Source organism: Miniopterus natalensis, chromosome 22 (genome assembly GCF_054644295.1).
Source record: "Miniopterus natalensis isolate mMinNat1 chromosome 22, mMinNat1.hap1, whole genome shotgun sequence".
Lineage (NCBI taxonomy): Eukaryota > Metazoa > Chordata > Mammalia > Chiroptera > Miniopteridae > Miniopterus > Miniopterus natalensis.
In genome coordinates this window covers 12,420,922-12,439,952 of record NC_142102.1, presented here as the reverse complement: position 1 = coordinate 12,439,952, position 19,031 = coordinate 12,420,922, and the positions used below count along the sequence as shown (strand labels likewise).

The 19,031-nt window shown below is 65.2% G+C and overlaps 1 protein-coding gene across 1 annotated transcript; it reads left to right on the top strand.

Moving 5' to 3' along the window:
• The first annotated feature begins 7,918 nt into the window (after positions 1-7,918).
• Positions 7,919-18,948, top strand: FURIN (furin, paired basic amino acid cleaving enzyme). The gene is made up of 16 exons (XM_087829230.1): positions 7,919-8,001; positions 11,396-11,734; positions 12,112-12,210; positions 12,317-12,412; positions 12,749-12,877; positions 12,981-13,057; positions 13,363-13,451; positions 13,930-14,102; positions 14,499-14,711; positions 15,144-15,244; positions 15,363-15,466; positions 15,577-15,694; positions 15,803-15,982; positions 16,331-16,455; positions 16,555-16,665; positions 16,854-18,948. Exons 2-16 carry the CDS (start codon positions 11,558-11,560, stop codon positions 17,441-17,443), a joined length of 2,382 nt encoding a protein of 793 aa, XP_087685356.1. The 5' UTR covers positions 7,919-8,001; positions 11,396-11,557; the 3' UTR covers positions 17,444-18,948.
• The last annotated feature ends 83 nt before the right edge of the window (positions 18,949-19,031 follow it).

Below are 19,031 nucleotides of genomic sequence, written 5' to 3'. Positions count from 1 at the left end.
GGCCCTGGCGTTCCCCACCCGACTGTTAACATGCCCACTGACCAGGGAGCACGTGCCGCTCGGATGTGCTCGGTGACGTGGTGGCTGAGCTGGGGCCGAGGGCTTCAGCCCCAGGCCTACCTGACAGCCCCGCCTCTCCTGGCACTAGCGGAGGCCGTGACGGGAACAAGGACAGTGCCGGGGGACAAGGAACGAGCCGACAGGCAGGGACAGGAGAGGGTGGGGGTGACGTGAGGCCGGGGGGCAGGGCAGAGGGAGGGCATGGCCCCGGCGCAGCCAGGCAGGGACGGCGCAAGAACATTCAGAACCCTCGGTCCCTTGCCAGAAGCGGGCAGAAGCCATTGTTACAGTCACGGACAGAGATCATTATCTTCTCAATGGGAATTTTTGGCATGGGCGTGTTTGTTCATTTTGATACTGGAAGCGAGGAGGCAGGATCGCATGGCCAGGCTCGGCGCACTTTCACCCCGGACTCGGGGAGAGGTCCCGAGGGAGTCCGGGCCCTAACAGGGACCTGTTTCACCCTCTGTCCCAGGCGCCAACTGTCCCGCCCAGCCCAGCCCAGCCCAGCGGGACGTGACCACAGAGAACCCTAACGGCCGGGACCTGATGGCAGATAGCACGGGCCCTGCCCCAGCCACCAGCCCTCGCCGTGGTCCCTGGGGCCAGGCGGACGCAGGCTCCCTCCCTGGCTCTACCGCTTTCTGTGCACGTGGCCTCGGACAAGTCCTCTAATCCGGCCAAGACCCAAGTGTCGCCCGCGAGACGGGGCCTGGCTTACAGGGCTGTCCGGAGAGCTCCCCGAGACCCTGCGCCTGGCGCGCCTAGCGCGGCTCCGCGGAACAGCGCGTCCCCAGTGAGCGTGACCGTCACCGTGGCCGCCGGCCCGCCCGCCCGCCCCTCGGCTGCTTGTTGACACGGGATCTCCCGCCCGAGCGAGCGTGTGTGCCTGTGACTGTGTTGGCACCGCACGGCCCTCTAATTGCTGCTGGCGAGCGAGGAGAGAGCAGAGGCGGATTTAAAGGCGTAAATGATGCGTCGGAGCCAAGAGAAGGCCCAGTGATGTAACAGCCCACGGAGCAAGCGGGCGCCTTGCCGCAACTCAAGCGGGGAAAAGTAGTGGGGCCACTGAGTCAGCCCCAGCACGTGGCAGCACCCACGGGCGCGGCTCCTTCAGAAGGGAACCTGCTCCCGTCGGCCGGCTCCGCACGCGGGGATTTGGTCGCAGCCGAACAGCAGCGTCCTTCCCATTGAGCGGATGTTTAATGAATCGTGTGGGGTTTGTAGTTTTGTTTATATTTATTGTGTAAATTTCTCTAGAAAGCATTGCTATGTAAAAAAAATTTGCGATATGCTTCCTTTTTAAAAAAATATATTGATTTCAGAGAGAGGAAGGGAGAGGGAGAGAGAGAGACATCAATGATGAGAGTCATTGATTCGCTGCCTCCTGCACGCGCCAGGCTAGGGATCGAGCCCGCACCCCGGGCCTGTGCCCTGAGCGGGAATTGAACCGCGATCCCCTGGATCCTAGGCCGATGCTCAACCGCTGAGTCACGCCGGCCGGGCTAATATGCTACCTTCTGATAAAAAAAGGAAGTACTGCAAGAATAGAGAAGTAAATATGTGTGTATATATGTATTTTTTCTTTTTCTTTTTTTTTTGCAGAAAGGACCACTGGAAAGATAAATCAGACCGAGTGAAAATTGGTACTCAGGTGTGGAGGGAGCAGAGGTAGGAGCAAGTTTGCTTTCTGTGCGTTTTTCTGTATCGTTTTGACCTTCGGGTCATTTGGATGCACGTTGCATGAGACCTAAAGAAAGGCTGACACCTAATGCAACGGAAACCATTAACCTCAGTGAGCACTGGGGAGGCTGCAGGAGCCTCTTTCCTGTCAAAGGACTGAGAGAGGCTCAGGCTGGAGGCCCACTGTCGGGGACAGAGAGCCCTGTTGCTTCCCAGGAGAACACCTTCCTAGAAAACGACCTGGAAAGTATTTCTCCCTAAAAACGAGAAGGTCAGGAAGACCAGTCCTGCCAAGACCCCATGAGGCGAAACTTAGCAAGCACAGTGATGTGGCCGACACCGGGGGACAGTATAGCCACCGGTCCCCAGGTAGCCAGACTGCCAGGCGCCCCCCTTGGAAAGCTCTGCCCACTAGTGTGTCTGAAATGGGTCCCAGAGCCACCAGCCCCGAGCGGGCATCGGGGGGTGGGTGGGGCGGCAGCTGCCGGCCAGGCCCTGCCGGCCTCCATCGCACTGGTTCGCTCGCCCTGCCGGCCGCCCACATAGTCTGCAGGTCATGAGGCCCACAAGTTGGGAAACACTACCACAGAGGACTGCGTGCGGCCTCCGACCTTAGAGGCCAGAGGTCAGAGGCGCAGGAAGCTTACAAATAGGTACAAGGCACCTTGTGGGCCACACCGAAGCCTGCTCTGGGCATAAACGGCATCGCAGGGAGGCTGGCATCTCTAAGGAAAAAAAAAAATAACCTAACAGGGAAGAGCTGTAGTGAGGGCAGAGATTTGACCCATGAAAGCCTGGGCTTAGCCGATGAGCAACAGTCAGAAAGGCTCCGTGCCCAGCCCCGGAAGAGCGTTCCTGCCTCGGAAGGAAGGAGGGAGGACTGCCCTGATCACCGTGGCCATTGTCACCGGCCAGGCGCTGTGCTGAGCCCTCTACAGGTGTCACCCGATGAGCCCGGTAGCTCGTAAGTTAGTGAAATTCTCCAAAAACTGCCCACCGCTCTGAGAATTGAATGTATACACCCTGACCGGCCAGGCGCATGCTCCATGACCTCCCCCTTGTCTCCCCCTCTCCTCTCCCCTCTCCCCAAGTGCACTGCTCCCCAAGGGCACACGCTCGCACACCAGGCCCGGGTCCTCGTGGTTTCCTCTGCCTTGGAAGCCCTCTCTTCACACCTCAGCTCTCACCTCCTCCTGGAAGCCTTCCCTGACCGCCCTGGGCCTGCCCCAGGCGCTACCACATGACCCTCTTTACGATTTCCCCCCGGAGTACTTAGGATGACCTGGACGTCCCTTGTCGGTGGGCTTACGTGGCTGCCCCCTGCCTCCCTCGCCACCGCTGGAGCCCGGAGGCAGAGTCTGAGGAGTGAGTGAGTGAGGTGCCTGGTGCAGGCCCTTCACTGTCACCCACGACTTGCGCCACCACAAGCCCTCCTCTTGCCCCAAGCCTCACTCGGGGGCTCCTGGGAACTTCGGCGGAGGTCTCCTTCCGCTAAAAAGCACCCACCCGTCGGCGAGAGGCCCCTCGCTGTTTGCCGCCCACGGCTCACTCGCCTGGCATCTGGCAGCCCCTCTCCGAGCGCAGCCCCTTGGGCACGAGCGGCGCTGGCGCCTTTAAGGCGCAGGTGGCACCGGGCGCCTGCTCCCCAGGTGTAGGCGCAGGCCCCACGGAGCGATGCCTCCCGCCCTCCTCCTGACATTTTCCCCAGCAGTGTTTGCTTTAGGGATTGAAGTCAGCGGAGGAGCCTGTGATTTCCAGAATCATTTGTTCCTCCCCTGGCAGCCGGCAGTGCATTTGCTATTCTGTCTTCCCCGAGCCCCTGATGACAGGGGTTCCGGACAGCTTGGTTTGATAGCACCACCCGGCGGAGTCTCTCGGAGGGTGCCCCAGCCTCGGGCGCACGTGCTGGCTTCGCGGGGGAGGCCTGGGCCCAGGGCGGCACCCCTTTCCCTCCTCGGCTCAGCCTCGGGGCCCGCTGTCATTTGCTCCTGTTTCTCTTTTCTAAGTACTGCAGTGACCCCCCCCCCCGCCAGACTCACCGCCTTTCTCTGGCACTAAAACTTTGAACAAATACGTCTTAAAAACGGCTCTGTTGAGGTGTGACTGACACGCTGTAAACTGCACGATTTAAAGTGCACGGCGTGATCTGTGTTGACGTTTGTGTACCCCCGGGAAACCGTCACCACAGCCTGGGTGACGAAGGTGTCCATCGCCCCCAAGAGGCTACTGCCCCCCATGTCCCCAGCAGCCATAGACGTGCCTTCCACACCCCCCTGTGAAGCGAAGCTGCCTCGCCCACTCCCCCCCCCAAACAGTGTGATCAGGGCGACCGGCCGCAGGAGCAGGAGCGTTACTGGAAGCCCTGTCCTCAGATGTCGTGGGGAGGTGCAGACTGTTGGCCGTGAGCACTAAATGGCCCTGTTGTTGCCCTGCCATGCCTGGCGGTTTGGGGTTTGGGAGTTCCTCCCTTGCCGCCAGCTGTCTGGGCGCACAGCTCCGGGCAGACCACTCCTGTGGCCCCGTGGGTGGCACACCACCCAGTGTTCACTCCGGATCAGTGCTTCTCAGCCTGCAGCGATCTTGCTCCCCGGGGGACACCTGGCAATGTCTGGGCGTGGGGTGCTCCTGGCACCTGCCTGGTGTGTAGAGACCAGGGATGTTGCTGAACATGCTACACGTGCACAGGACAGCACCACGAAAAGCAGCGGCCAGCCCACGACGCCGGGGTGCTGGGGGCGAGAAACCCCTTCCAGAGGCCAGGGCCACCTGGGACAGTGGACGGGACGTCGTGACAACGGACAGCTTTACTTTCTGCATCAGGAGGGACAGGAAAGGCAGAGGCTGGTTGGAGCTGCAAGGCCACGTGGTAGGACACAGATTCGGGGAGATCCCGGGGGGCTCTCAGGTACGTCCTCCCACCTCTAACCAGACCCGGGGGCTGGCTCCCAAGGACAGGCTCCGAGGGAGTCAGCTCGAGGCGCCAGGGCCCAGCACTCAGTAGGTGCTCAGTGAATGTCTGTCAGGGTAGATTGCGCCCGACGCCCCTGTCAGGTGCCCGGCTGTGGGTAGCAATGGCTGGACGTTGGAGCCAAGGCAGCAGACACACGGGAGCATTAAACGGAGCAATGGGTTTGGGATGCAGCAGGACCCACTGGCGAGAGGTTCAGTGCAGACCCACCCCAGCAACGGGGGCAATGAGGGGTGGCCGTGCTGGGACCCTGTCCCGGGGGACCAGCGATTTCACCACCAAATCGCTCGTGGCTCCTCCCCTCCCGCGGACTCCCTGCTGGCCTGTCCTATAAAGGAAGCTTTCCCAGAGTGGTTTGGCCAGAACTGGCAGGGCCCTGCCCCGCTTGGAAATAGGAGGAGCCTGGCTGGGGCCCAGCCGCGCTCAGGAGGGACCCCAGGTGCCTGGAGCTGGAAGGTGAAGTATGGGCATGCTTTATTCCACTCCGCGACCGCAAGGTCTTGCGAGATTATTAGAGACGTCATCGGAGACGCTCCCGAAAATGCGCCTAAGCGGAAAGAAAACAGAAAGCCGGCCAATCCCACCCCTTCGGAGAAAACAATCAACATTGTGTTGTGTGGCCTTCTACGGGCGTGTGACCGTGGTGTAGACATTTTGATGAAAACCAGGTGTGGGTGCTGCTGCCGAAGGCTTTGTGTGAGGTGCCCGCGTGGGGAGGCGGTTTAGAGGGAAGGGGACCCCCTCCCCCCCAGAGCGCGCCACGGAGACACTGGGAGTGCCTGTGGTGAGGGTGCCGGGGTGGCTGCTGTCGGGAGCCTCCCGGATTAGCCCCGGATCCCGGCAGGAAGAGGCCCAGCTGCTGGAGGCGCTCTCCCAGGTGGCAGCTGCTCGCAGACCCTTCCTCCCCGGCCTCGACCGGCAGGCCCCTCTCCCCGCAGGGTGCCGCCCCTCCCGCTGCCAGGCTCCCGGCACATGGTGCCCCATCCTATTGACTGCTGTGTGGAACTGATAAATCGAGCCCCGGCGGTCCCTAGGGCTCCTAAGGCCCATCCGGACACCTGGGCTCCAGGGGAGTTAACTCCCTAGGGCCCCAGGGCCCGATAGCTGTTGGGAGTGACGAAGAACACTACCTGCCCACAGGGCTCGTTCGGGGAGATAAAGGCCTAGCTGGCTGGCAGTCACCCACTGAGACGCGCTGGGACTCTTTCCAGAGGGGTCTCTAGGAAACTGGCTTTCACACGCGCTCTTTTTAGTAACAGGATTGTAGTAAAAGACAATGGCACGTGGACGCCTGAACTGGGGGGGAGGTGGAGAGGCCCGGCGGGCGAGCAAGGACAGGTGCTCACTTGCTGGGTCCCCCCCCCCCCGCTCCGTGATGCACCTCTGAGCGGCTCAAGATTTCCACGCTGTGCGCCAAGGCCCGGACTGGAGGGCCAGGCCGGAGGAACTGGGGGCTCAGCGCCTGCTCTTCCCTCTCTTCACGCCCACTGAGGCTGGGGGGCAGCCTCCAGGCCGGGCGGGGCCCCTCGCGGCGGCCGGGATCCCTGTCTGTCTGTCTGGCTGGCCTTTCTTCTAGGGCAGAGGACAAGTGGGCCCGACGCTGGAAGACTCGGGGCCAGATGGCCGGCGGCTCAGTTTCCCCTGGCGGGCGCTCCTGCTCAGACCGCGGAAGGGGAAGGGCCTGACTCACTTCCTGCCTCCCGTCCGACTGCACGAGTGCCCGTCCCACGGCCGAGGCGGGGCTGGCGGGGCTGCCCAGCGTGGCCGTGCCATCCGTCCCTCGTGGGGAAAGCTCCCCACCACTGCCTGCCCTCCCAGCTCGGCCTTCAGCCCCACTCCCGCTCCCCGCCCCTTTCGGGTTCCTGCAGCCTTGTCAGGGTGCCAGGCGGCGGCCCGTCCCCCTCCCTGAGCATCGCGGCCCTTTCAGGGGGTAAACGGAGGCCCCCACAGTAAGGGACTGCCCGCCGCGGCCTGAAACCCCGCGGCAGGGATCGGGACCCAGGCCTGCCGGCTGGCTGGTCCCACGGGGCGGCCCTCGGGAATGCCCCCTAACCTCTCTGGCCCCGTTTCCCCCTGTGTGAGATGTGGGGCGATCCCCGAAAGGCCCCTAAAGGCAAGGGTGTCACACGCGCCCGCCGTGGGGCCTGCAGCGAGGACGCGGTGAGCCGCGCTCCCGTGTGCTGGCCCCCGGCCTGTGCCCGGCGGTCTCGGGGCGCAGGGCGGGGGGGGGCAGAGGCCGCTGTGACCTCGGGATCGCCTCGCCGGGAGCTCTTGGCCACGTCTCCCCGCTTTTCTTTCAGGGCTGGCGCAGGGGCGGCCTGGCCGAGCAGCGCAGACGTTTTCTAGGGCAGGGGCCCGGGGAGGCGGCGGAGCTGGCGGCACACGGCACGTCCCGGCGCCCGGGCCGGGCCCGCTGCTGTGGGAACCCGGACAAATGGTTTAACCTCCGTGCGCCTCAGCTTCCTTATCTGTGAAATGGGATTAATGTCCGCTTGAAAGGATTACGGGGATTAAATAATGTACATATGGAGGAGATAGTGTCCGCCGAGCGCCTGGTGCCCAGCGCGCGGCGGCCTCGGGTCCCGCTTGTCCGGCTGTGTCTGCGGACAGCGGGCTCCGGGGCGATCGTGGCTCCCGGGGCGGGTCCCGGGCTCCGATCCCGCGTGGGGGGCCCCGGATCCGTCCTGGGGGGCGCCCACGCGGTCAGTCACGCGCAACTCACGGCTCGGGCGTGGGCCGTGGGGGCCCCGGGATCCCGGCGCCCCCGGGCCGTCCCCCAAGCCCTGCCCGGCGCAGGCCCGGGCTCCCCGGGAGGTCTCCGCGCGCCGGGCCCGGGGACGCGCCGGCCCGACCCCCGGGACCGGCGGCGGGCGCCCAGGAGGCCGCGGGGCCGGGGCGCGGGCCGGGCGGCGGGGGCGGCGCGCGGCGGGCCCGAGACGCCGGCGGCCGGGGCGCGGAGGTGGCGCCGCGCGGGGGAGGGGCGCGCGGTGGGAGGAGCCGCCGGCGCTGACAGCGGCGGAGTAAACAAGCCGCGCCGCCGCGGCCCGGCGCTGCCCCCGCCCGAGCCAGGCCGAGCCCTGCCCTGCTCGCCGGCCGGGCCGAGGCCGAGGCGAGGCCGAGGCCGCGCCGCCCCCTCCGCGCGGGGACGCCGCTGCCGGGCGCGGGGAGCGCGGCGAGCGCGGGGAGCGCGCGGAGCTCAGGCCCCGCCGCGGGGCTCTGCGCTCGGCCGAGGGGCGCCCGGGCCCCCGCGGCGCTCGCCCGGAAAAGTTTCCCCGCCCGGGCTCCCCGAGGTAAGCGGCGGGGGCGCGGGGCCTGCGCGGCGGGGCCGGGCCGGGGGAGCGCGGGGCAGGGCCCGCGGCCGGAGGGGCCACCTGGGCGCGCGCGCGCCTCGGCCCGGCCCGGCCCGGCCCCGCCCGCGCCGGTACTTTTCCGCCGGGGCCGGGGCGAGCCCTCTGACCCCAGGAAGCGCCGCGGGGCCCCGCGGGGGCGGGCTGCGGAGGGAATTCCAGCGGCGCCCCCCGCCCCCGCCGCCGCCGGCTCGGCCCCTGCGCGCCCGGGAGGGAGGAGCCGCGGGGGGCGGGGGGCTGTCCCCGGCCCGGCCTCGCCCCCGCCCGCGCACCTGGGCGGCCGGGACTCAGGTGCGGGGCCCGCGGCGAGAGCAGGCGGCTCAGGTGGGTCCCGGGGCGGCCCCCGCGGAGGCCCCGCGCCCCGGGGCGGGCGGGCGGGCGGGTGGGTCGGGACCCGCTGCCCTGCGCCCCCCGCGCCCCGGGCCGCAGACCCCCCTTCTCGGGGCCGTAGGACGCGCGACGGGCTCGGGGCCGTGGCCTGGCGAGGGCTGGGCAGCCGCCGGCCAGGCGTGGACGCGGGGAGCGCAGGAGCCCGCGCCCCAGCCGCCTCCACCACAGCGGCCCCGGTGTTACTAGTTTCTATTTTGGGCTTCCACGTAAGGTTTGATTTTTTTTTCTTTTTTTTTTTCTTTTTTTTATCGAAGGATTCTGTGGCTTTAAAAAAAAAAAGTTTGAAAAATCTCTGGTGTAGCTGAGCTCACCACCAAGGAAACTGAGGCGCGGGGAGGAAGTGACTTATCTAAGATCTCCAGTAAAGGGGCCTGGGCGGGGGCTGGAAGTCAGAATCTCAGGGCAGCCTCTGAGCGCCGGTGGCAGGACCAGGCTTGGCAGGAGAGGCCCAGGACAGAGCCCGGGTCGGTGTCCCAGGCCGCCCGGCCTCCAGACCCCCAGCGCCTGGGCACCAGCAGCCGGACCTGGGGGTAGGTTCAGCGTGGGCGCCTTGGGGCGGTTGTGTGTTCCTGGGAAAGAGCACCCACGGCTCTCCGGCCACGGCCCCGGAGCTGAGCCCCATGTGAGACGGCATCACAGAGCCAGAAATAAAGCAAGAACTGGGACTCCCGGGGTGAGTCAGAGCCGGGGATGGGGGTAGGGAGAGGCCCATTCATTCATTGTTCTCGGCCCTGCTCTTTTGGGAAATGGAGGTCCCGGCTCCCTCCAGGATGCTGAGGCCGGGCCGCCTGGAGGGCGCCACGGCTCTGGAGGCCACGCGCCCCCCGGCTCTGCCGTGGCCGGGAACGTTGGGCACCGGGCACGCGAGCACGCCCTTACTTGGGGATTGTTCGTTGGTGTCTGAAGCCTGTTTTCTTTCCGGGTGCTGCGAGGTAATTAAATAGTTGGTTAATCGCCTTTAGCGCCAGGCAGCTGCCGCTCCGTCCACAGTCGGCCCGGAGCTTGGGCTAGACCCAGAGGAGCCCAGTCTTAGGTTTGGGGGTTCCAGCAGGGCTCCCAGCAGTGTGGTCAGGGCGTGACTTTGCATGATGTCTGGACCCCGGAGGCGGCTATCACGGTGGCAAGAAGGGGAGAAGAGGCCTCTTTCTCATCTATGTCTGTGCCCAGGGCCCCAGTATCTCCTGTTAAATGAGGGGCTTGGGGTCCCTTCACCCCCTAGGGCCCGAGGTCTGGCTGTGCAGCCATTGGGTAGACCAGCTTTCTGGAACTTGGCCGCCCGAGGCATCCTGGGACTGTGGCTTCCAAGCCTGTCCCAGAGCCGTGTGGACTTTGCCCCGTCCGGGTGAGGAGCTGTGCCGTGGATGCCTCCTGCCATCAGCTGTCGGGTTATTTTGGTGTAAACTGAAAATGCTCCTGGAATAGCGTGGGGAGCCCCCCGGCCTGCGTGGTGGGGCCGCAGCAGGAGCAGAAGTGTAGCCGGGGAGGCTGGTGGTGGCCCAAGTGAAGGGCTCCCGGCGGCGAGCCCCCTGCCCAGCTCCCGGGGCCTGGGGTGAGCATTTTGCCTCCTGGCAGAGTGGCCTCCTTTGGGGCTGGGCCATGGGAGTGGTGGGGGCGTCCTGGGTCCTGTGGGCAGGCCCTGGCACTGAGACAGGCCACCTTCAGCAGCCCCACAGGGACGTCCCCCAGCTTCTGCCCTGGCTTCTGGCTAGTTAGGGGCCCTCTGTGGGGACAGTTATGTGGCCCTGGGCAGAGAGGTCCTGCTCTCTTGTTTGCTGAGGGAGGAAAAACAACACGAGGTCTATTGATTCAGCCTCACCTTGGTGCTCCTGGCTCAGCAGCCCGTGTTTGCCCTGGCTGCCCCGCTGGGATTACACAAGGCTGGTGGGCGTGGATTGAGCAGGGGGGCTGCTGGGGGCTCTGGACCCCGGCGGGACAGGGCTGGGCCACCCCAGCGTTCCCCAGGAAACAGTAAAAAAGAACCTGGGCCCCTGTCTTTGATGGTGGCCGAGGGTCTGGGCCACAGAGGGAGGGGACGCCGTTGGGATCCCTGCGCTTACCTTGCCAGGCCCCCGTCCCACCTAGGGGCTGTGCATCTTTGCAAATAACTCTGGGGCTGGGGCTGCTTTGCTGAGCCAGGAAACCCTAGTGAACTGCGTAGGTGCCGCCCATTAAGAAACTTTAAGAAGCCAGCATTATATTTCTTTATAAAAATACCTGGGTAATTGGGGAAGCACAGGATGACACGAGGGAAAAAGTAACTACCTGTAGTTCTCACCATGTTGAGAGGACCATTGTTAACGTCTTAGCATGTGTCTGTCCAGATTCTGTTTTGAGCTTGTGTATAAACGTACGTGTATAAATAGGGGTTTTGTTGTTGTTGTTTTTTAAATATGTGTTTATTGATCTCAGAGAGAGGAAGGGAGAGGGAGAGAGAGAGAAACATCAATGGTGAGAGTCGTTGATCGGCCGCCTCCTGCGCGCCCCCTGCTGGGGATCGAGGAGCCTGCACCCCGGGCCTGTGCCCCGTCGGGGAATCGAACCTCGATCTCCTGGATCCTAGGCCGATGCTCAACTGCTGAGCCACGCCGGCCGGGCTAAATAGATTTTTAAAAACAAAATGGAATTGTGTGTGTTCATACTGCTTTGTAACCGGTCTTTTTTACTTTGGTTCTGGCGAGCATTTATTCGGTTGCTCTCATTTCGAGTGACTCACGCCTTGATAACTTTCATCCCACTTCCGTGGTCTCGTGTGGAGAGAGGCTTGGGGGCTGCGTGCGTGTGTGGAGGGGTCCGCCTGCCTGTCTGTCCGGCTGACCTGGGGAGGCTGGATTTTCAACCCTCTCCCCCTTTTCAGCCCTGTCTTAGGCATGCACGTGTGGGGAGGGAGCTGTAGCCCATGGCTTCAGGGGACTGACTCGCTCCACTTCTCCTTCCTTGTCCCTCTCAGAGCCCGCAGCCCGTATCCTCCTGCCACAGCCCTGCCCGTCTTGGCCCCATGCCCCCGCCAGTCAGCCCCCGGGCACAGGCAGTGTGTTGGCACGTGGGAGCCGAGGCCTTGTGACCAGGCTGAGGAGACGAGGGCTCCGTGGTCCCAGTCACCTGCCCCCCCATGGAGCTGAGGCCCTGGTTGCTCTGGGTGATAGCAGCAGCAGGACCCTTGGTCCTGCTGGTGGCTGATGCCCATGGCCAGAAGGTCTTCACCAACACCTGGGCTGTGCACATCTCCGGAGGCCCGGCTGTGGCTGACCGCCTGGCACGCAAGCATGGCTTCCTCAACCAGGGCCAGGTAGGTGCTCTTACTGCCTGCCGGCCTGGGCCTGGGCCCTTTCGGGGGTGGGCCGGTGAGGGCAGGGCTCTGGCACTGGGAGCAGAAACTGTGGGGCTTGTCTTCTCGGGCATGTTCGTGGTAGCCAGGGGATGCGAGCAGTGGCTTGCCCTGTTCTTGGGCTCCTTGCGTAGGTTGCTCAGAGGACCAGTGTACCCCAGGGAGGGGTAGTCTCCCTCGGTCCCCTGCACCTTCTTGCTGCATCCTGGGCAGGAAGCAGATGCCCACCACCCCCTGCCATTGTGGGCCTCCCCTGAAGCCTGTGGTCCGCCCCCATCCCCCACTCCCTCGGGACTGACAGATGGAAAGCCCAGCTCCCTCTTCCTGCTCTGTTGCAGATCTTCGGTGACTATTACCACTTCTGGCATCGAGCTGTGACAAAGCGGTCCCTATCGCCTCACCGCCTGCAGCACAGCCGGCTGCAGAGAGAGCCTCAAGTGAGTGCAGCCCAGCCTCGCCTGCTCTGCCTCCCCTTCCTACTCTCAGCCCTGCCCCCTCCCCATCCCCTCCTCCACCCACACCATCTCCCTCACCCCCTCACAGGTACAGTGGCTGGAGCAGCAGGTGGCAAAGCGGCGGACCAAACGGGACCTGTACCAGGAGCCCACGGACCCCAAGTTTCCCCAGCAGTGGTACCTGGTACGTTGCCTCCTTGGGCCCTGGGTCCTCATTTCGGGTGCAGCCGCCCATCCACAGAGGGGTCCCAGAGGTGGGTGAGGCTGACTTGGAGGCATCCGACCTCTCTCACCCTTTCTGTCTGCGGAGCAGTCTCTCCCTAGCCCGTCCTGCTAAGCCTGGGGGGCGCCCTCCCAGAGTCCTTCATACTTCTGTGGCGCCCCGACAACCAGGTGTGGCATTAGAGCAGCAGCGGCGGGTGGGGAAGATCTGGGGATGGTGAAGGGATTTTCCCAGGTGCCCTGACCTCAGGTAACCGCACCTCAAGTTCCGGGGTGACGGGAATGGGTGTCTCCACAGTCTGGTGTCACCCAGCGGGACCTGAACGTGAAAGAGGCCTGGGCCCAGGGCTACACAGGGCGCGGCATTGTGGTCTCCATCCTGGACGACGGCATCGAGAAGAACCACCCCGACTTGGCAGGCAATTATGTGAGTGGGGGGGGAGGCCGGGGTCCCTGCGGAGGGTGTCCGGGGCGGTCCTCTTCTGCCAGCACAGTGAGGCTTCTCCTGACAGCGGTCACGTCTTTTCCAGGACCCCGGGGCCAGTTTCGATGTCAACGACCAGGACCCCGACCCACAGCCTCGGTACACACAGATGAATGACAACAGGTCAGCAACCCCAGTCCCCGGCCTCTGCCTGCCTCCCCCTCTCCCACCAAGGAAGCGGGGCCGAGGCCGGTGCGGATGTGCTGCCCGACAGGCTGTCTTTCCTGCAGCCCTGGTCCTGCTGGGGCTTTGAGGGAGGGTTTGGTCAGAGCCCAGGTGGCCACAGGCCAAGCAGAGTGTGTGGGGGAGGGGATTGCTCACGCGTGGGACAGAGGTCACGGGTGGAGGGGCCTGGTGACCCTCCTGCTCCTCGGGCTTCACCTGCCAGGCTCCGTCCACCGCTAATGCTGTGCTCTCGGCCCCGGCAGGCATGGTACCCGGTGTGCGGGCGAAGTGGCCGCCGTGGCCAACAACGGCGTCTGTGGCGTGGGTGTGGCCTACAACGCCCGGATTGGAGGTGGGTGTGGGCCTCGGCCACCCACCGTCTTTGGGAGGGCCCTTCGGGTGGAGTTTTCTCTGCCCACTTTTCATCCGGCCGCTGCCGGCCGCTTTCTCTCTGTGGATCCTTTTGGCCCCGTGGCTGTTCCTTAGAAGGTTCTCAGCAACCCAGAGAGCTGAACGGCCAGTGTTTCTTAGCAGGGATCCCCCTGCCTCCTCACTCTCCATTCTGGGTCCTCCCCTGGCCGCGCCACGCTCCTCGGGAGCCGGAGGGGTGCCTGGTAGAGTGTGGAGCTGAGGGCAGGGCTGTTCTGCCCCCCAGGGGCTTGAGCTTGGAGAGGAAGATGCCGGCCAGGGAGGGAGGGCTCCGGGTTTCCCACACCAGCCCGTCTCCTCCCATGCCCGTCCTCCGGGCGCAGGGCTGGGTGTGCTCCAGCGGGTGCCCCTGGCGGCTGGACCCACACCGCATCCCTTACCCTGCCCCCCTCCGTGGCCAGGGGTGCGCATGCTGGACGGCGAGGTGACGGACGCGGTAGAGGCCCGCTCGCTGGGCCTGAACCCCAACCACATCCACATCTACAGCGCCAGCTGGGGCCCGGAGGACGACGGCAAGACCGTGGACGGGCCGGCCCGCCTCGCGGAGGAGGCCTTCTTCCGGGGGGTCAGCCAGGTGAGGGGCGCGGGGCTCTCGGCCTGACCCCCGCGGCAGGCCCGGCTCGCTCTCGGTGTCCCACCACATTCTTCCCGTTCATTTAATCTCGGCTCTAATTTTAATTTTACCCAAAGCATGTATATTAAACTGTTAGGGACGCAAAAAGAGAAAAGCAAATTAATAATCACCCGTAACTCCAGCCCCGGGAATCACGGCCCTGGACCCCTGGGTGGCGGTCCAGGTGCGTGTTTTGTGCGCGGACAGACGTGTTTGCACGTGTACCTGATCCACCAGGGAAGTGGGGCGTGGGGAGCGGGTCCCTGAGAACCATGCCCCGGCCGCCCAGCTGTGCCTCCTCCCGCCAGGCCTCCCCCAAGCCCTGTTCTCCGGTGACCCCGTCCGCTCTGTCCACAGGGCCGCGGGGGGCTGGGCTCCATCTTTGTCTGGGCCTCGGGAAATGGGGGCCGGGAGCATGACAGCTGCAACTGCGACGGCTACACCAACAGCATCTACACGCTGTCCATCAGCAGCGCCACGCAGTTCGGCAACGTGCCCTGGTACAGCGAGGCCTGCTCCTCCACGCTGGCCACCACCTACAGCAGCGGCAACCAGAACGAGAAACAGATTGTGAGTCTCGGCCCCGGCGGGGCGGGGGTGGGGGGAGGGCTGCCTGCCGGCCCTGCCCAGCGCGCCTGCCTCCCGCCTGCACGTGGCCGGTGGGAGTGGCTCCGCCATCTCAGGGGCAGCTGGGGGGCTCCCTAAGACTCTTGGGGGCCACGGAGCCGTCTGTGGAACCAGGAGCCCCCAGGAGGTGTACACTCTCCCTAAAAACAGTCGTTCTTCTAAGTGATCTCCAACCTCTAGTGCAATCTCCCTGTTCCTTGGGAAACCGAGGCCCGGAAAGAGCCCGACATGGGTGGCACTGGGACCTAGGTGTCCTGGCCCTGGCTCGCCACCGCGTCTGGGGTGTCAGGGCCTGTAGGCAGAGGAAGCACAGGCCGGTGGCCCCTCTGGAGTCCCCCACTCACCACAGGCCCCACGCCGTTGCTCTCCTGGCAGGTGACCACTGATTTGCGCCAGAAATGTACCGAGTCTCACACAGGCACCTCGGCCTCTGCCCCCCTGGCAGCCGGCATCATCGCCCTCACCCTGGAAGCCAAGTGAGTGGCTGGAGCGGGAGGGGGACCTGTCCCTACCAGCACCCTCTGCAGGGCAGCCCTTGGCCTCCGGCTTCTGTGCCAAGAGACTGAGCCCAGCCTCTCCCTCCCCCCTTTGCAGCAAGAACCTCACCTGGAGGGACATGCAGCACCTGGTGGTACAGACTTCAAAGCCGGGACACCTCACTGCTAACGATTGGAGCACCAATGGCGTGGGCCGGAAAGGTGAGGACAGGGTGGCCCGGTGGGCTGGATTGGGGGTCGGTGGGCTGGATTGGGGGTCGGCGGGGAATGCTCTGTGCCTCCCAGCTCACCCCGCCTTCCCCACCCCACAGTGAGCCATTCCTACGGCTATGGGCTGTTGGATGCAGGCGCCATGGTGGCCTTGGCCCAGAACTGGACTACGGTGGCCCCCCAGCGGAAATGCATCATAGACATCCTCACCGAGCCCAAGTGAGGGCTGGGGCCTGGCTGGGAGGGGGCGGGGGGGACCGCAGAGTGGCCAGGGGTGCCCTTGGGTCCTTCGGGGCCGGGCTGACCGTCACGGTACACTCTGCACAGGGACATCGGGAAGCGGCTGGAGGTGCGGAAGGCCGTGACCGCCTGCCTGGGAGAGGCCAGCCACATCACGCGGCTGGAGCACGTGCAGGCGCGCCTCACCCTGTCCTACAATCGCCGGGGCGACCTGGCCATCCACCTGGTCAGCCCCATGGGCACCCGCTCCACCCTGCTGGCTGCCAGGTGCTTGCCCTGCCCCCTGCACAGCCTGTTCTCTCTCGTGCCCGGGTGCCTGTCACACAGCCCGGTGGTCATCAGACGCGCTCAGCAGGGCACCGTTGGCGTTCTGGGAGGGATGGTTTGGTCCCATGGGGCTGTCCCACGTGCCAGGAATCCCTGATTCCACCCGTCTGCATGCCTTCTGCGCGCAGCGCCCTTGCACACCCCAGAATCTTCCGGTGAAGAACATCCGGCCCACTGGGCTTAGAGCCCCAGGCGTTTCCAGCCCCGCGTCGGGGTAGAGGGGGCGGGTTTGGTGCTCCCGGCCGGCTCCCCGCGGCCTCTGACGGCTGTGTGCCCCCTGCTCCCCAGGCCACACGACTACTCTGCAGATGGGTTCAATGACTGGGCTTTCATGACGACCCACTCCTGGGACGAAGACCCCTCCGGCGAGTGGGTCCTGGAGATTGAAAACACCAGCGAAGCCAACAACTACGGTAGGGGGGGCGCCGGGGCCGGGGACCAGGAGGGAGAGCCCGTGGGGCCTGGGTGCTGGGTCCCAGTGACGCTCACTCCGGCCCCCCCGCCTGGATCAGGGACGCTGACCAAGGCCACCCTCGTGTTGTATGGAACGGCCCCCGAGGGGCTGCCCACGCCCCCCGAGAGCAGCGGCTGCAGGACCCTCACCTCCAGCCAGGCCTGTGTGGGTCAGTATGGGCACTGCTGGGGTTTGGGGCCTGAGGCTGGGGGCAGAGGGTGCTTGTGCGAAGCGGTGCCCTAGGAGGAGACGCTGAGGCCCTCGGGATTGACAGTCCCGGGGCCGGGACTCCCGGGGGCTGCGCTTGGGCCGCCCTGGTCTCGGGGCTCACACGGCGCCTTCTCCCCCGGCCCGCAGTGTGCGAGGAAGGCTTCTCCCTGCACGAGAAGAGCTGCGTCCAGCACTGCCCCCCCGGCTTTGCCCCGCGGGTCGTGGACACGCACTACAGCTCCGAGAACGACGTGGAGACCATCCGCGCCAGCGTCTGCGCCCCCTGCCACCCCTCGTGCGCCACGTGCCGGGGCCCAGCCCCCACAGACTGCCTCAGTTGCCCCAGCCGCTTCTTCCTGGACCCCGTGGAGCAGACCTGCTCCCGGCAAAGCCAGAGCAGCCGGGAGTCGCCGAAGCAGCAGCCGCCGCCCCCGCCGTCCGCGGAGGTGGAGGCGGAGCCCCGGCCGCGGGCGGGCCTGCTGCCCTCGCACCTGCCCGAGGTGGTGGCCGGGCTCAGCTGCGCCTTCATCGTGCTCGTCTTCGTCACTGTCTTCCTGGTCCTGCAGCTGCGCTCGGGCTTCAGCTTCCGGGGGGTGAAGGTGTACACCATGGACCGCGGGCTCATCTCCTACAAGGGGCTGCCCCCCGAGGCCTGGCAGGAGTGCCCCTCGGACTCTGAGGACGACGAGGGCCGGGGCGAGAGGACCACCTTCATCAGAGACCAGAGCATCCTCTGACGAGTGCCCGCCGCCCCCTCGGGCCCATCCCCTCCTCGGGCGCTTTTTAATTCACCAAAGTATTTTTCTATCTCGGGACTGGGTTTGGAGCCCAGCGGGGAGGCAAGAGGGGCAGAGATGGCTTCCTGCCCCACCCTCGGGCCTCCTGGCTGCCCGAGGTGGGGCCCAGGACCAGCCGGGGGGCGGGGGAGGGCCTCGCGCACCCCAGCACCCGCTCTGCGGGAGGGGAGGCGCGAACGGACAGCTTTCCGAGGTTGTCCGGGCTCCAGCCGGAGCGCCCTGGGAAGTAAAGAGGGGAAGCCCTTCTCCTTCCGGATTCCCGGCCCGGTTGCAGTTCTGGCTTCCCTGCCCCTCTAAAGCAATAATGGTCCCCATCCAGGCAGCAGGGAGGCTGACCAAGGGGCACGTGGAGGAGGCGGCCACCTCTCCAAGGGCTTGTGCGTCCCCGACACCGTCCCCCACCTCTGATGAGCCTCAGGCAGGAGCAGTGATGGAAGGAAGGGACCAAGGCGAGGCAGGTGCTTCCAGGGCGCCCGTGTGCGGCTGTCCCTTCGCTCACAGCTGGCTGCCCGCCGAGCGAGGCCGCCCAGCCGAGCCCCACGCTGGCGTCCTGACCGCCCTCCCCTCCCGCCGGGGCCCGCGTCCCTGTTTTCTGAGCCCGGGGCTGCCTGGGCTGTTGGCACTCACAGTCCCGGAGCCCCTGGGTGGGTGGTGGGGAGGGACGGTGGCCCGGCCGGCCTCTCCCGCCTCCCACCCGATGCTGCTTTCCCCTGTGGGGATCTCAGGGGCTGTTTGAGGATATATTTTCACTCTGTGACTATTTCACTTTAGATGCTGATTTTTTTTTTTTGTATTTTTAATGGGGGTAGCAGCTGGACCACCCATCCTTCCACACCCACTCTCCACCCTGCTGTTCTCCCGGCCGCCCTGGCCCCGAGGTGGGGGGCTGCAGCGTGTTGCTGGGGAGTGAGGTGCAGCTGAGCCCCAAGTTCTGAGGAGGCTGGCCGGGGGGGCCCCTGGAAACGGGGATTGCGGTGGGAGGGGCGGCTGTTGTCCGTGTTCCAGATGGGGCTTGTCGTGCCAAGGGCTCATGGGCCACTGGTTCTCCAAGTGCCAGGGGTGGGCAGGCGGTGGCACCGTGCCCCCTCCAACACTGTGCCCTGGTGGAGAAAGCACTGGCCTGGCCTGCCCCCCAAGCTCCGCTCTTCTGACGTGCCTTTTGCACCCCTCCCATTAGGACAATCAGTCCCCTTCTGTATGGGAGCCCCCTTCTTTCTCTCCCCCAGCCCTCCTGGCACCCGGCCACCTGCCCAGGGGTGCCCGCTCCCCGCCCTCCCCTTGTGGCCAGCCCGGCTGGTTTTGTAAGATACTGGGTTGGTACACAGTGACTTTTTTTTCCCCCCCATGTAATTTAAACAGGCCCAGCATTGTTGGTTCTATTTAATGGACACGAGATAATGTTAGAGGTTTTAAAGTGATTAAACATGCAGACTATGCAAACCAGACCTGGTCTCCCGTGTGGTGGTACCATTCTTTCCAGAACCCTGGGGCTCCATGGGGGGCGGGGCAGGGGGCTGGGAGCGGTTAG

Excerpts from the sequence above, each read along its gene's own strand:
- FURIN (XM_087829230.1), top strand. The coding sequence starts at position 11,558 with ATGGAGCTGAGGCCCTGGTTGCTCTGGGTGATAGCAGCAGCAGGACCC. Across the intron at positions 12,878-12,980 it reads CCGACTTGGCAGGCAATTAT|GACCCCGGGGCCAGTTTCGA; the intron begins GTGAGTGGGGGG and ends CGTCTTTTCCAG. Across the intron at positions 14,103-14,498 it reads TCTTCCGGGGGGTCAGCCAG|GGCCGCGGGGGGCTGGGCTC; the intron begins GTGAGGGGCGCG and ends CTCTGTCCACAG.